At 41.8% G+C, this 13,596-nt stretch overlaps 1 protein-coding gene across 1 annotated transcript in view; it reads right to left on the bottom strand.

Annotated features, from left to right (window-relative positions):
- Positions 1 to 9,217: 9,217 nt before the first annotated feature.
- anln (anillin, actin binding protein) overlaps positions 9,218 to 13,596 on the bottom strand; it is a 103,784-nt gene continuing 99,405 nt past the window's right edge. The window contains exons 23-24 of the mRNA XM_043719199.1: positions 13,174 to 13,346; positions 9,218 to 10,722 (exon numbers count right to left, since the gene is read on the bottom strand). Coding sequence (XP_043575134.1) covers positions 10,578 to 10,722; positions 13,174 to 13,346 — 318 coding nt within the window. The 3' untranslated portion in view covers positions 9,218 to 10,577. The remainder of the gene's footprint in view (positions 10,723 to 13,173; positions 13,347 to 13,596) is intronic.

Genomic DNA, 13,596 nt, shown 5'->3' with positions numbered 1-13,596 from the left:
TACAGGATATAGTTAGGCTACTTTTGGAATATTGCATTCAATTCTGGTTTCTCAGCTTTAGGAAGGATGTTGTGAAACTTGAAAGGGTTCAGAAAGGATTTGCAAGGATGATGCCACTGTTGGAGTGTTTAAGCTATAGGACAGGCTGAATAGAGTGGGGCTTTTTATTTCCCTGGAACATAGGAGGCTGAGGGGTAACTTTCTGGAAATTTATAAAATCTTGAGGGGCATGGATAAGGTAAATAGACAAACTCTTTTCCCCAGGATAGTGAAGTCCAAAACTAGAGGGCATATGTTTAGGGTGAGAGAGGAAAGATTTAAAAGGGCCTAAGGAGTAACTTTTTCATGCAGAGGATGGTATGAAAAAGTTATTCCTTAGGTCCCTTTTAAATATTCAGTGACAGCCAGAAATGAATACAGAATTATGCTCCATCATTGTAGCCAATAGTCATAGAGTTATACCACATGGAAACAGACACATCAGTCCAATCAGTTATGCCAACTATTTTCACAAACTAAACTAGTCCCACCTGCCTGCATCCGCCCATATCACTCCAAACATATTCATGACCTTATCCCACTGTCTTTTACATGTTGTAACCATACCTGCATCTGCCACTTGCTCTGACGGTTCCTTCCGCACAGAAACCACAGTGTAAAAGAAGTTGTCCTTCATGTCCTTCTCCTTTAACCTCCAAAACATGCCCCATAGATTTGAAATGCCCCATCTTTGGGACAAGACCATTGTCAATTAATGTCAGCATCTACAGCAAGGTGACAACGGGAAAAGGAACTTGGTCTCTCTCTCTCCATTTATCCTTATATCCAAAGTTCAGTATTGAAGTGCTGAACTGTTTTACAAGTCAATCGAGAAGTGCCATGATGATGTAGTGGGGCTGAATATATTTCTGTGAAAAAAGGTTGCAGGTGGGCACCTTATATGGAACATGGCCTGAAATATTTAGAATTGCTGGCAACAATGGATGCTCAGAGAAGACTCCAGCTGTCAGATAGTCACTTTGACATTCAAGTCAGGAAGTGACAGTTTAGTTCTCACTGGTACCTGGGGAAAGTAGCAACCTGCATACAAATTAAGCGAGATTATGTAATAAGATGTTAATATATGCAAATGGACCTCTTACTCCTTTCTAGTGTAATTTTCATCTAGCTGTTTTAACCTCAAGTGGAAAATCGGGCTCTTTTTCTTGACATCAAGAATTTCATTTTAATTCCTGTTGCATTTTTCCAATTTTCTCACCATTATCCATGCTGTTCAGAAGCTAGGCAAGTTCTGCCCTGTTTCTCGATCAAAAACATCAAGATTAGTTTGACAAGTATGACCAGCACATCCAAGGGCTACCAAATTACAAATGCAAGGTTTTCCCGAACTGGACGAACCAGCACCGTTGAAAAGAAAGGCAAGTCTATAGACAAATGATGGCTGGCGTCCAATAAAACATCTGTGACCTAATTAATAAAAGGTGGGCAGAAAACATGCAGAAAATTCAGCAACTGACAGCCATGACATGCGTGGATTCTTCAGTGCAGTCAAGACCATCTGTGGCTCAAGCACCCAAGGATCTCTTCCACTAGAGGCTAAGAAGCTAAGTGGAACTCAAAAACAGAGACAGTGAGCACTTGTCAGTGGTATTTTGAGCATCCTAACCATTACTCAGTTCTCAACAGGGTAACCTCAGCCATATCCTACAGCATGTTACCTACCACCGCCTCAGCTATAACCTAGCCTAACAGGAGGTTGAAAAGGCTGCCTTACATCAGAGAACCAACAATGCTGCCAGAATAGATGGAACGTTCAACAAAATACAGCGGTGGAGTACTCTTGCCACAAAACATGACCATCTGGAAGGAGGAGAGCATTCCATTGCATCTTAGAGACACCATAACTGTGACCATCTTCAAGGATAAGACCAATTGAGGCAATTAGAGGGGCGATCCTCCTGTGTACGCCAGGGAAAGTTATTTTATTTTATTCTCTCGTGTGATGTGAGCATCACTGCCTGGGTCAGCATTTGCCTGTCCCCAGTTGCCCTTGCGGTGGTGGTGAGCTGCCTTCTTGAACTACTGCAGTCCATCACTGCCCCCTCTGACCTATCACCTTCTCCCCCCAACCCCACCCCCTCCCATTTATCTCTCAGTCCTGACCCACAAGCTTCATTCCTTATGAAGGACTCATGCCCAAAATGTTGATTCTCCTGTTCCTCAGATGCTGCCTGACCTGCTGTGTTTTTCCAGCGCTGCACACTCGACACTATAGGTAGACCCACATGCCTTGAGGGGGATTTCCAGGAACTTGAGCCAATGACAGTGAAGGAGTGTCAATATATTTACAAGTCAGGATGGTGAGTAGCTTAGAGAGGAACTTTCAAGTGGTGGTGCTCCCATTTACTTGCTGCCCTTGTCCTTCTAGATGGAAATGGTTGTGGGATTGGAGTGGCGAAGGACCTTTGGTGAATTTCTGCAGTACACTGTGTTGATAGTACACACTGTTGCTATTGAACATTGGTGGAGGAGGGAGTGAATGTTTGGGGATTTGGTGCCAAGTAAGCAGGCAGATTTGCCCTGGTTGGTGTCAAGCTTCTTGAGAGTTGTCAGAGCTACACCCATCCAGGCAAATGGGGAACATTCCATCACACTTACCTGATGCTTCCTGGATAGTGGACAGATTCTGAGGAGTCACGAGCTGAGTTACTTCTGCAGTATTCCTAGCCTCTGACCTGCTCTTGTAGTCACTGTATTTACATGAAGAGTCCAATTAAATTTCAGATCAATGATAACCCCCAGGGTGTTATAGAACGGAATTCAGCGGCTGTAACACGACTGTATGTTAAGGGCGCAGTGGTTAGTATCTTTTATTGAAGGTGATCACTGCCTAGCATTTGTGTGGCACAAATGTTAGTTGCCACTTTTTAGTAGTCTTGTTGCATTTGACCACTGACTGCTTCAATATCTGAAGAGTCGCGAATCATGTTGAACATTGTGTAATCATTGGCAAACATCTTCAATTCTGACCTCAAGACAGAGGGAAAGATATTGATTAAACAACAAAAGATAGTTGGGCCTAGGACACTACCCTGAGGACCTTCTGCAGAGATGTCCTGAGACTGAGATGACTAACCTTCAACAACCGCAGCCATAGAACATAGAACATTACAGCGCAGAACAGGCCCTTTAGCCCTCGATGTGCCAACCTGTGAAACCAATCTGAAACCCATCTAACCGACACTATTCAATTTTTGTCCATATGATTATCCAATGACCAATTAAATGCCCTTAAAGTTGGCGAGTCTACTACTGTTGCAGGCAGGGCATTCCATACCCCAACTACTCTCTGAGAAAAGAAACTACCTCTGACATCTGTCCTATATCTATCATCCCTCAATTTAAAACTATGCCCCCTTATGCTAGCCATCATCATCTGAGGAAAAAGGCTCTCACTGTCCACCCCATCTAACCCTCTGATTATCTTATATGTCTCAATTAAGTCACCTCTCACCCTCCTCTCTAACGAAAACAGCCTCAGGTCCCTCAGTCCCTCCATCCCAGGTAACATCCTAATATATCCCCTCTGAACCCTTTTCAAAGCTTCCACATCCTTTCTATAATGCAGTGAACAGAACTGTACATAATATTCCAAGTGTGGTTGCACCAGAGTTTTGTACAGCTGCAACATGACTGTGTGGCTCCGAAACTCAATCTCTCTACTAATAAAAGCTAACACACCATATGGTCTTCTTAACAACCCTATCAACCTCACAGCGCCAGAGACCCGGGTTCAATTCCCGCCTCAGGCGACTGACTGTGTGGAGTTTGCACGTTCTCCCCGTGTCTGCGTGGGTTTCCTCCGGGTGCTCCGGTTTCCTCCCACATCACAAAGGTGTGCAGGGTCAGGTGAATTGGCCATACTAAATTGCCCGTAGTGTTAGGTAAAGGGTAAATGTAGGGGTACGGGTGGGTTTCGCTTCGGCGGGTCGGTGTGGACTTGTTGGGCCGAAGGGCCTGTTTCTACACTGTAAACTAATCTAATCTAATCTAATCTAATCTAACCTGGGTGGCAACTTTCAGGGATCTATATACCTGGACACCAAGATCACTCTGCTCATCTACACTACCAAGAATCTTACCATTAGCCTAGTAATCTGCATTCTTGTTACTCCTTCCAAAGTGAATTACCTCACACTTTTCTGTATTAAACTCCATTTGCCACCTCTCAGCCTAGCTCTGCAGTTTATCTATGCCCCTCTGTAACCTACAACATCCTTCAGCACTATCCACAACTCCACCAACCTGATTGTCATCCGCAAATCTTCTAACTCATCCTTCTACACCCTCATCCTGGTCATTTATAAAAATGACAAACAGCAGTGAACTCAAAATAGATCCTTGCAGTACATCACTAGTAACTGAACTCCAGGATGAACATTTCACATCAACCATCACCCTCTGTCTTCTTTCAGATAGCCAATTTCTGATCCAAACTGCTAAATCACCCTCAATCCCATGCCTCCGTATTTTGTGCAATAGCCTACCATGGGGAATCTTATGAAACCCCTTACTGAAATCCAGATACGCCACATCAACTGCTTTACCCTCATCCACCTGTTTGGTCACCTTCTCAAAGAACTTAATAAGGTTTGTGAGGCACAACCTACCCTTCACAGAACTGTGTTGACTATCCTTAATCAACTTATTCTTTTCTAGATTATTATAAATCCTATCTCTTATAACCTTTTCCAACAGTTTACCCACAACTGAAGTAAGGCTCACTGGTCTATAATTACCAGGGTTGTCTCTAGTCCCCTTCTTGAACAAGGGAACAACATTTGCTATCCTTCTGGCACTATTCCTATAGACAATAATGACATAATCATCAAAGCCAAAGGCTTGGCAGTCTCCTCCCTGACTTCCCAGAGAATCCTAGGATAAATTCCATCCAGCCCAGGGGACTTATCTATTTTTACACTTTCCAGAATTGCTAACATCTCCTCCTTGTGAACCTTAATCCTATCTAGTCCAGTAGCCTGTATCTCAGTATTCTCATCAACAACATTATCTTTTTCTAGTGTGAATACTGACAAAAAATATTAATTTAGTGCTTCCCCTATGTCCTCTGACTCCACGTACAACTTCTCACGACTATCCTTGATTAGCCCTAATCTTACTCTAGTTATTCTTTTATTCCTAATATACCTATAGAAAGCTTTAGAGTTTTCCTTGATCCTATCTGCCAACGACTTTCTCATGTCCCCTCCTGGTCCTTCTTAGCTCTCCCTTTAGGTCTTTCCTGGCTACCTTGTAATTCTCAACAGCCCTAGCTGAGTCTTCACATCTCATCCTAACATAAGCCTTTTTCTTCCTCTTGATGAAAGATTCAACTTCATTAGTAAACCATGGCTCCCGCACTCGACAACTTTCTCCCTGCCTGACAGGTACACACTTATCAAGGACACGCAGTAGCTCCACATTTCAATTGTACCCATCCCCTGCATTTTCCTTCCCCATCCTATGCATCCTAAATCTTGCCTAATCGCATCATAATTGCTTTTTCCCATATAACACTTGCCTTGCGGTATATACCTATCCCTTTCCATCACTAAAGTAAACATAACCGAATTGTGGTCACTATCACCAAAGTGCCCACCTGCCTCCAAATCTTACCTCCCACATTCTACAGGAAGAACTTTACCCAATACTAAATCTAATGTGGCCTCGCCTTTTGTTGGCCTGTCTACATACTGTGTCAGGAAACCCTCCTGCACACATTAGATGGGTCAGGTTTTGTCCAGTGTTTGAACTATAGTATTCTCACTCAAGATTTGGAATGTTAAAGACACCCACAACCACTACCATGTCACTCTCGCTCCTGTAGAGAATCATGTTTGCTATTCTTTCCTCTACATCTCTGGAACTATTTGGAGCCTATAGACAACTCCCAACAGGGTGACCTCTCCTTTCCTGTTTCTAACCTCAGCCCATACTACCTCAGTAAATGAGTCCTCAAATGTCCTTTCTGCAACCGTAATGCTGTCCTTGATTAACAATGCCACACCCTGCCCCACTCCCCACCCCCTCTGCCTTTTACATTCTTCTCTGTTCTTACTGAAACATCTAAATCCCGGAACCTGCAACAACCATTTGCGTCCCTACTCTACCCATGTCTCCGAAATGACCAAAACATCAAAGTCCCAGGTACCAATCCATGCTGCAAGTTCACACACCTTATTCTGGATGCTCCTGACATTGCAATAGACACACTTCAAACCAACTTCTTGCTTGCTGGTGCCCTTTTGTAACCTTGAAACTTTATTTCGGACCTCAATACTCTCAACCTGTGTACTTGAACTACAATTTAGGCTCCCATCCCCCTGCTGAATTAGTTTAAACCTACCTGAAGAGCATTAGCAAATCTCCCCCCCAGGATATTGGTACCCATTTGGTTCGGGTGAAGACCATGGTGTTTGTCCAGAGGTCCCACCTACTTTAGAAAGAGCCCCAATTATCCAGGAAACAAAACCCTTCCTCTTGCACCATCTCTGTAGCCATGTGTTCAACTCCTCTCTCTCCCCTTTTCCTCGTCTCGCTAGCACATGGCACAGGCAACAAACCAAAGATAACAACTCTTTTTGTCCTAGCTCTAAGCTTCCATCCTAGCTCCCTGAATTTTGCCTTAAATTCCCATCTCTCTTCCTACCTATGTCATTGGTGTCTACATGGACCATGACTTGGAGCTGCTCCCCCTCCTCCTCAGGGATCCCAAAAATCTGATCAGAGACATCACGAATCCTGGCACCTGGGAGGCAACACACCAATACTGAGTCTCTCTCGTTCACACATAACTATCTGTCCCCCTAACTATGGAATCCCCAATGACTAATGCTCTGCTCATCTCCCCCCTTCCCATCTGACCAACAGGGACAGACTCTGTGAGAGACTTGCATCCCATTGCTTACTCCCGGTAAGTCGTCACCCCTAACAGGATCCAAAACGGTATACTTGTTGTTGAGGGGAACAGCCACAGGGGATCCCTACACTGCCTGCTGGTTCCCTTTCTGTCCCTTGACGGTAACCCATCTACCTTCTTCTTGTACCTGAGGTGTGACTGCCTCCCTGTAATTCCTCTCAATAACCCCCTCCGCCTCCTGAATGATCCAAAGTTCATCCAGCTCCAGTTCCCTAATGCGGTTTGAGGAGCTAGAGTTGGGTGCACTTCCTGCAGATGCAGTCAGTAAGGACACTTGTGGTGACACTTACCTCCCACATTCTACAGGAAGAACATCCAACTGCCCTAACCTCCACTCCAACTATTCTAACTTCCCAACGAGTCTATTGAAAACTAAAAAAAAAAACTAGTTTACTTAATTTGGCTCACAGAAACCTTTTCTTTGGTTCGAGGACAACAGGTGGGTTACACTATCCGAGTAGTGTTTCAGGTAAAGCAACCGTCCAAATATAAAGTCTCACTTACTCAGCAGTCCCAAGTTAAACTCACACAACACCAGGTTATAGTCTAACAGGTTTAATTGGAAGCACACTAGCTTTTGGAGCGACACTCCTTCATCAGGATAGTCTCCATAACTCTTACTGTCTGCTCAGATGCAGCTGAAGCTGGTAGACTCGGGAGGATATTTCATCACGTACAGTTTTCCCTCTTGTTGGTTCCTTCACCATCTGCCACAGACCCAATCTTGCAGCTATGTCCTTTAGGACCCGAACAGCTTAATCAGCAGTAGTTACCAAACCACTCTTGAAAGTGGACATTGTAATCCCTCACTAAATACATTTTGCATTCTTGCCACCCTCAGTGCTTCCTCCAAGTGTTGTTTGCCTGACTATACCTCTGTGCCACATTTGCTGAGTCTGTCCTGCCGGTGGGAGAGGACCTATCTAGGGATGGAATGGTGGTGTCTGAGGCACAATAAGACCAAACAAACTTGATTATTCTGGGAGACAGTTCTCCCAATGTTGGCACTACCCTCTGGATATCAATGAGGTCCACAGAGCTGTTTTGCCATTGTCATCCTCAGTGCTTAGGTTGATGCCATCTGGTTTGATTTTGTTATTGAGCCTTCATAACAATTGAGTGGCTTACTCAGCCATTTCAGAGGGTGGTTGAGTCACATGTAGGCCAGATCAGGTAAGGACAGCAGGTTTCCTTCCCTGAATGGCATTCATGAACCAGATGGACTTTTCAGACAATCAACAGCCCGTTTCATGGTCATTAGAATCCTAAATGCAGATTTTTAAAAAAATTCAAACTCCATCTGCTGTGATGGGATTTGAACCTGGGTCACCAGAATGTTAGGTTGGTTTCTGGATTAAAAGTCCAGATAATATCACCAGCCAATTGCATCCCCCAAATTTAATTCATTACAAACTTTCTCCTCAATCACCGCCTCCCAATGACTCTAGAACTTCTAATGGATTCACAACGTGGATTTAATCGCTCAAGAGGCCTAGTGGACATGATTTTCACAAGACAAATCCAAAAAACGGCAGAGCAGCAGCAGAAACCTTCATACATTCTTTCTTTAACCTAGAGGTATTTTGGCAAAATCCCCTCCAATTTGATTGCTCACAGAAACATGGCATAAGCAGCAGCAAATCATGAATCGCACCAAAAAATCTACCATAGACCCAACATGCTTGCAAACTGGAGTCAAGCTTGTCTGACAGACCAAGGTAGAGGCAAAACACAAACAGGAATCGGAGCATGTGAAAACCTGAGCTCTTCATACACCACCTGTCAATTTGTGGCTGTTTATGTGGATCCAACATTGGCTTGTTTATTTATGTATGGATTCAAATCCAGAGTGGAAGAGATTCAACCTTAGTCTCAAGGGATTGCCCAAAAAGAGGACTAGTTTGTCAACTTGAAATCTGTTTTCAAATGGAACAGAATTTAATAAGTTTTAATATATTTCCACCATCTGCAACTTTGGTTATCGATGCCTTCAGCAGTCACGGCCTCACCCCTGGAAATGCCTACCATTTCACATAGCATCAAAAGAAACAATCCTGCAAAACATGTTTCTGATATTCTATTATGTTAAAAGGTGCTGTGTATACACAAGTTATTAACTAGTAATCAATCCACAAACACAATATCTTTCAGATGGCTGTGTTTTGAAGCAGTTTATTTTTTGTGCAAAGATGGCCCTGTAATAATACAATAAAACATTACAAAATGGAACTAGATAACATTGCTTGATTAAAGATAGACACGACAGGATAGAAAATGGAGAAAGATAGAAACATGACTGGAAATAAAAATAGCATAACTTTGCATTTAATACTTTACAAGTTTGTTAGTGTGATATTACAATATTTATTTGACATACATTTCATGGTAGTATAAACTATAGCTTGGACAATAACTATGATGTCAACGTTTTCCAATGTGTTTTACAATGGCATCAACAGCTTGTGTTCAAAATCATTGCATACTAGTATCAGCATAATCAAAACATCCCGTCTTTAAAATGTTATAACTGGAGTGCACATATTACAGTAAAGGCTAATTTAATACACAACAGGAACAAAAAAAGTTAGCCCTGAAAATATCAAGTAGGATTATTAAATTATTCACAATGATGTTGACACAAAAAAATTACAATTGAAGTTTTAATACGTCTCTCAAGAACGGTCCATATAAATTTTGCGTAAATATTAAAATGCTATTTGCTGAAGTAAAATGTGACAGCCTCCAAGCATTAAGCAGGTAATATAATAGCAGCATAATTTAAAATATATGTATAAAGTTATTGCATAGTGTGTTCTGGTACCTCAAAAATTCTGGTGTTTCAAACAATAGAAACAAAGATTCAGATATTTCAAATTGACATTTGCTGAAATTAGTCCATAGGCCAACAATTTTAAGATACATGGTGTAACAGCCAAAACAGCCTGGTAACATGCAGAACCCTTTAGAGGGCTCAGTACAATCATATTCACTTCTCGGTCAATTGCACTTATGCACAAACTTTGTGAATTGTTGGTGAGATACCAGATGGAAACTGATTCCTTTGAGGGACTGAGATATGTCCAATATTTTTAAAAAGTGCTGACACATGGAGAACCACACAATTAACTTTTTTTAAAATCAATACGGTTTATAACAACAGTTCCTCTTATTTGCAAGTAGTTACTATTTGTAATTGCTTAATTACTTCAAAGCGACATTTATCAAATAAAATCCCAGCCATGAAGGTTACAGCCATTCTTACACATGATCAGATACTGAGCTTTTAGCTGTTGCATCTTTTCAACTGCAAAAGAACAGGTGTAAATCAATAAGCTCAAGGAAATAGCTATTGTATAAAATGTTACACAATATAATTATAGTCTTCCAAAGTTCTACCTTCTCTAATAATGTTAATGCTTGATCAATCAAAGACTATCTTTTCTGTTTCTAGATTCTTTTCAGGCATTACGTACAATGATTATTGCCAGTTTGCTGGTTGTTCAGGAACATTTAAATGTACAAAATGCCACAAATACTTGCACTTGTTCAATGCTCAATGTTTTAGTCACTTATGGACTTTGATGGTAAATAAAACTAGCTAATAATGGTGTTCAATCTCCTTCAAAAGGATGTGAGGTCTGTAGCAAGCATCTGGTTGCCAAGTTCGCAGATCAACTAGAACCCGATTGAGCTTCTGCATCCAGAGGTTGCGTTCATCTTTGGTATCAGCAGACAACCAGTTCCTGGAATAGATGGAAAGGGTTTAACGGAGTCATTATAAAACATTAAACAGTACATAGTGTCATAGAGATATACAGCATGGAAACAGACCCTTTGGTCCAACTCTTCCATGCTGACCTGATATCTTAAATTAATCTAGTCACATTTGCTAGCACTTGGCCCAAATCCCTCTAAATCCTTCTTATTCATGTACCCATTCAGATGTCTTTTAAATGTTGTATTTGTATTAACCTCCACCATCTCCTCTGGCAGCTCATTTCATACACGCATCATCCTTTGCATGAAAAAGTTGCCCCTTACGTCCCTTTTAAATCTTTCCCTCTCACCCTAAACGTATGTCCTCTAGTTCTGGACTTCCCCAACCCGCGAAAAAAACTTGTCTATTTAATCTATCCATGCCACTCATGATTTATAAATCTCTAAGATTACCCCTCAGCCTCTTCAACCTCTCCCGATAGCTCACGGCATCCTTGTAAATCTTTTCATTATTGTTAGATTCCTAAAATCCAATTCAAACAAGTTTATATCCAATCACATTTCAGTTTGGTTTTGTTCCTCTCCCCTGTGCCAATCTAATTAATTTTCCCTCACCCTAGCCAGAAGTCTTTTCACTTCTGGTTATGAAAAGCCAATGTGGGGAAAATATTTAACCATAGTAAAGTCATAGTCAATTGAATATGGATAATAAATTTAATCATTTCTCAAACATAAATGGAGAATGAAAACAAAAAAAAACACTAGTGGAGTGCATGGCACACTAAAGTATGATGCCTGGAATTTAAGTATTGCAATCAGAGGGACCTGGAATAATGCTGTGTAAAAATCTTTTCCAATAAATTCTCTGGCAAAGAATCTAAATTGAACTGAGGTTTAGTCACGCATCCCCAATTCTATCAGGACTAAATTTCTTTGATTTTGTCTCAGCATACATGCCAAATCAGATTATCCAGTTTCAGTTTCCTGTCAGGTACATATATCTCACAAGCAAATGTTGCAGAACAAAAAATGTGTGGGCGGCACGGTGGCTAGCACTGCTGCCTCACAGCGCCAGAGACCCGGGTTCAATTCCCGACTCAGGCGACTGACTGTGTGGAGTTTGCACAGTCTCCCCGTGTCTGCGTGGGTTTCCTCCGGGTGCTCCGGTTTCCTCCCACAGTCCAAAGATGTGCAGGTCAGGTGAATTGGCTGTGCTAAATTGCCCGTAGTGCTAGGTAAAAAGGGGTACATGTAGGAGTATGGGTGGGTTGCGCTTCGGCGGGTCGGTGTGGACTTGTTGGGCCGAAGGGCCTGTTTCCACACTAAGTAATCTAATCTAATCAGGGCTAGCCCAGCTTACATATCACAACTAAAAGAGACCGACTAAAATAGGTTTAAATGAACAACTAGGCTAATTTCCTTTGCATTTTCCTGTGGGGAATTTCATGGTAAACAGTAACATGACTGAAATCAGAAACTGAGCACCAAGAAGTGAAAACATTGCCGTGTCTCTCAGTACAGTATTCCCGAGAGATGCGCTCAACTAAGTCTGGTTGAATGGTGACCTCAAGAGAAGTCAGTAAAAAACAGAATAAAAGTAGGCCGCTCTACCATTCAGTTGGATCACAGTTAATCTGTATCTCAACTCTACCAACCCATTGTAGCATCAGATCACTTGACATGCTTACCTAACATAAATGTTATGATCACAGTCTTGATTGCTTTAATTGCTGCAACGTTTTGATGAAGACAATTCCAGATTTCTACAATACACTGAGAAAAAGTGCACCTGGACTTCCATCAATTGTCTAGCTCTACCTTTCTGCTTATACCCCTTTATTCTGCATTCCCCTGGCAGAAAAAAAAAGTAGTCTTTTAAAAAAAAGTTCATTTATGGGATGAGGGAGTCACTGGCTAGTCAACAGCACTTACTGCCCATTTCTAATTGGCCAGATGGCATTTAAGAGTTAACCACATTGCTGTCTGGAGTCACATGTAGGCCAGATGACAGTAAGGATGACAGTTTCCTTCCCTAAAGGACCTTAAATGAACCAGATGGATTTTCCAACAAACAACAATGGATTCATAGTCATCATTAGAGTCCGAATTCTAGACTTTTACTGAATTCAGATTCCACCATCTGCTGTGACAGGATTTGAACCAAGAGACCCGAGAACATTACCCGGATCTCTGGATTAATACTCCAGTGATAATATCACTTGGCCATCGCCTTCTCTTATTGGCATATTTCCAATCAAAGCTCCTCTTAGTTTTCAGTATCTGGAATAGATCACAATTCAACATACTAACTTAAGGGAATATAAACTATTTTTATGCAATTTGCCCGTATAATTTAACCCTTAAAGTTCAGGTATCATTCTAACAATGCGTCACAGAGGCTAGCAGGACATGATCAGGGCACTGAAATTTCATATACAACTCCCCCCATCAAAAGTGTTCAAGACCCTGTTGCTTACTTGGTGACACAAAGAGTATTCTTGCACTGACTGACAAGAGTCTCTCTGTCATCTTCTCGTTGAGGTCTAACAGTGACAAGTTCCAAAGTGTAGGGTCGAGCACAAAACTCGCGATTAGCCGGTTCGATTTTCCTGCTCGTGCAGTTAGCCAGGTTCAAACGGCCAAGTGGGTTCTGAAGGGAAAAACAGTAAATTAATAACATCTCCATATATACTCTTTCATATTCAGCAAATCTTCAAGCAAAATCAGAAAGTGAAAGGAATTTGCCAAGCTTCGTTGAAACAAGGAGTGGGACTAATTGAATAGCTCTGCCAGATAACCATGTGAGATATAATATGCTGAACAGTCTTCTCAATATCATATGATTCTACAAATTCACCATATACAATTTAGGCCATCAACGGACATAAGAGGGCGAACAT

This window comes from Chiloscyllium plagiosum, chromosome 29 (genome assembly GCF_004010195.1).
Source record: "Chiloscyllium plagiosum isolate BGI_BamShark_2017 chromosome 29, ASM401019v2, whole genome shotgun sequence".
Lineage (NCBI taxonomy): Eukaryota > Metazoa > Chordata > Chondrichthyes > Orectolobiformes > Hemiscylliidae > Chiloscyllium > Chiloscyllium plagiosum.
This window is presented reverse-complemented; position numbering and strand designations above follow the sequence as displayed.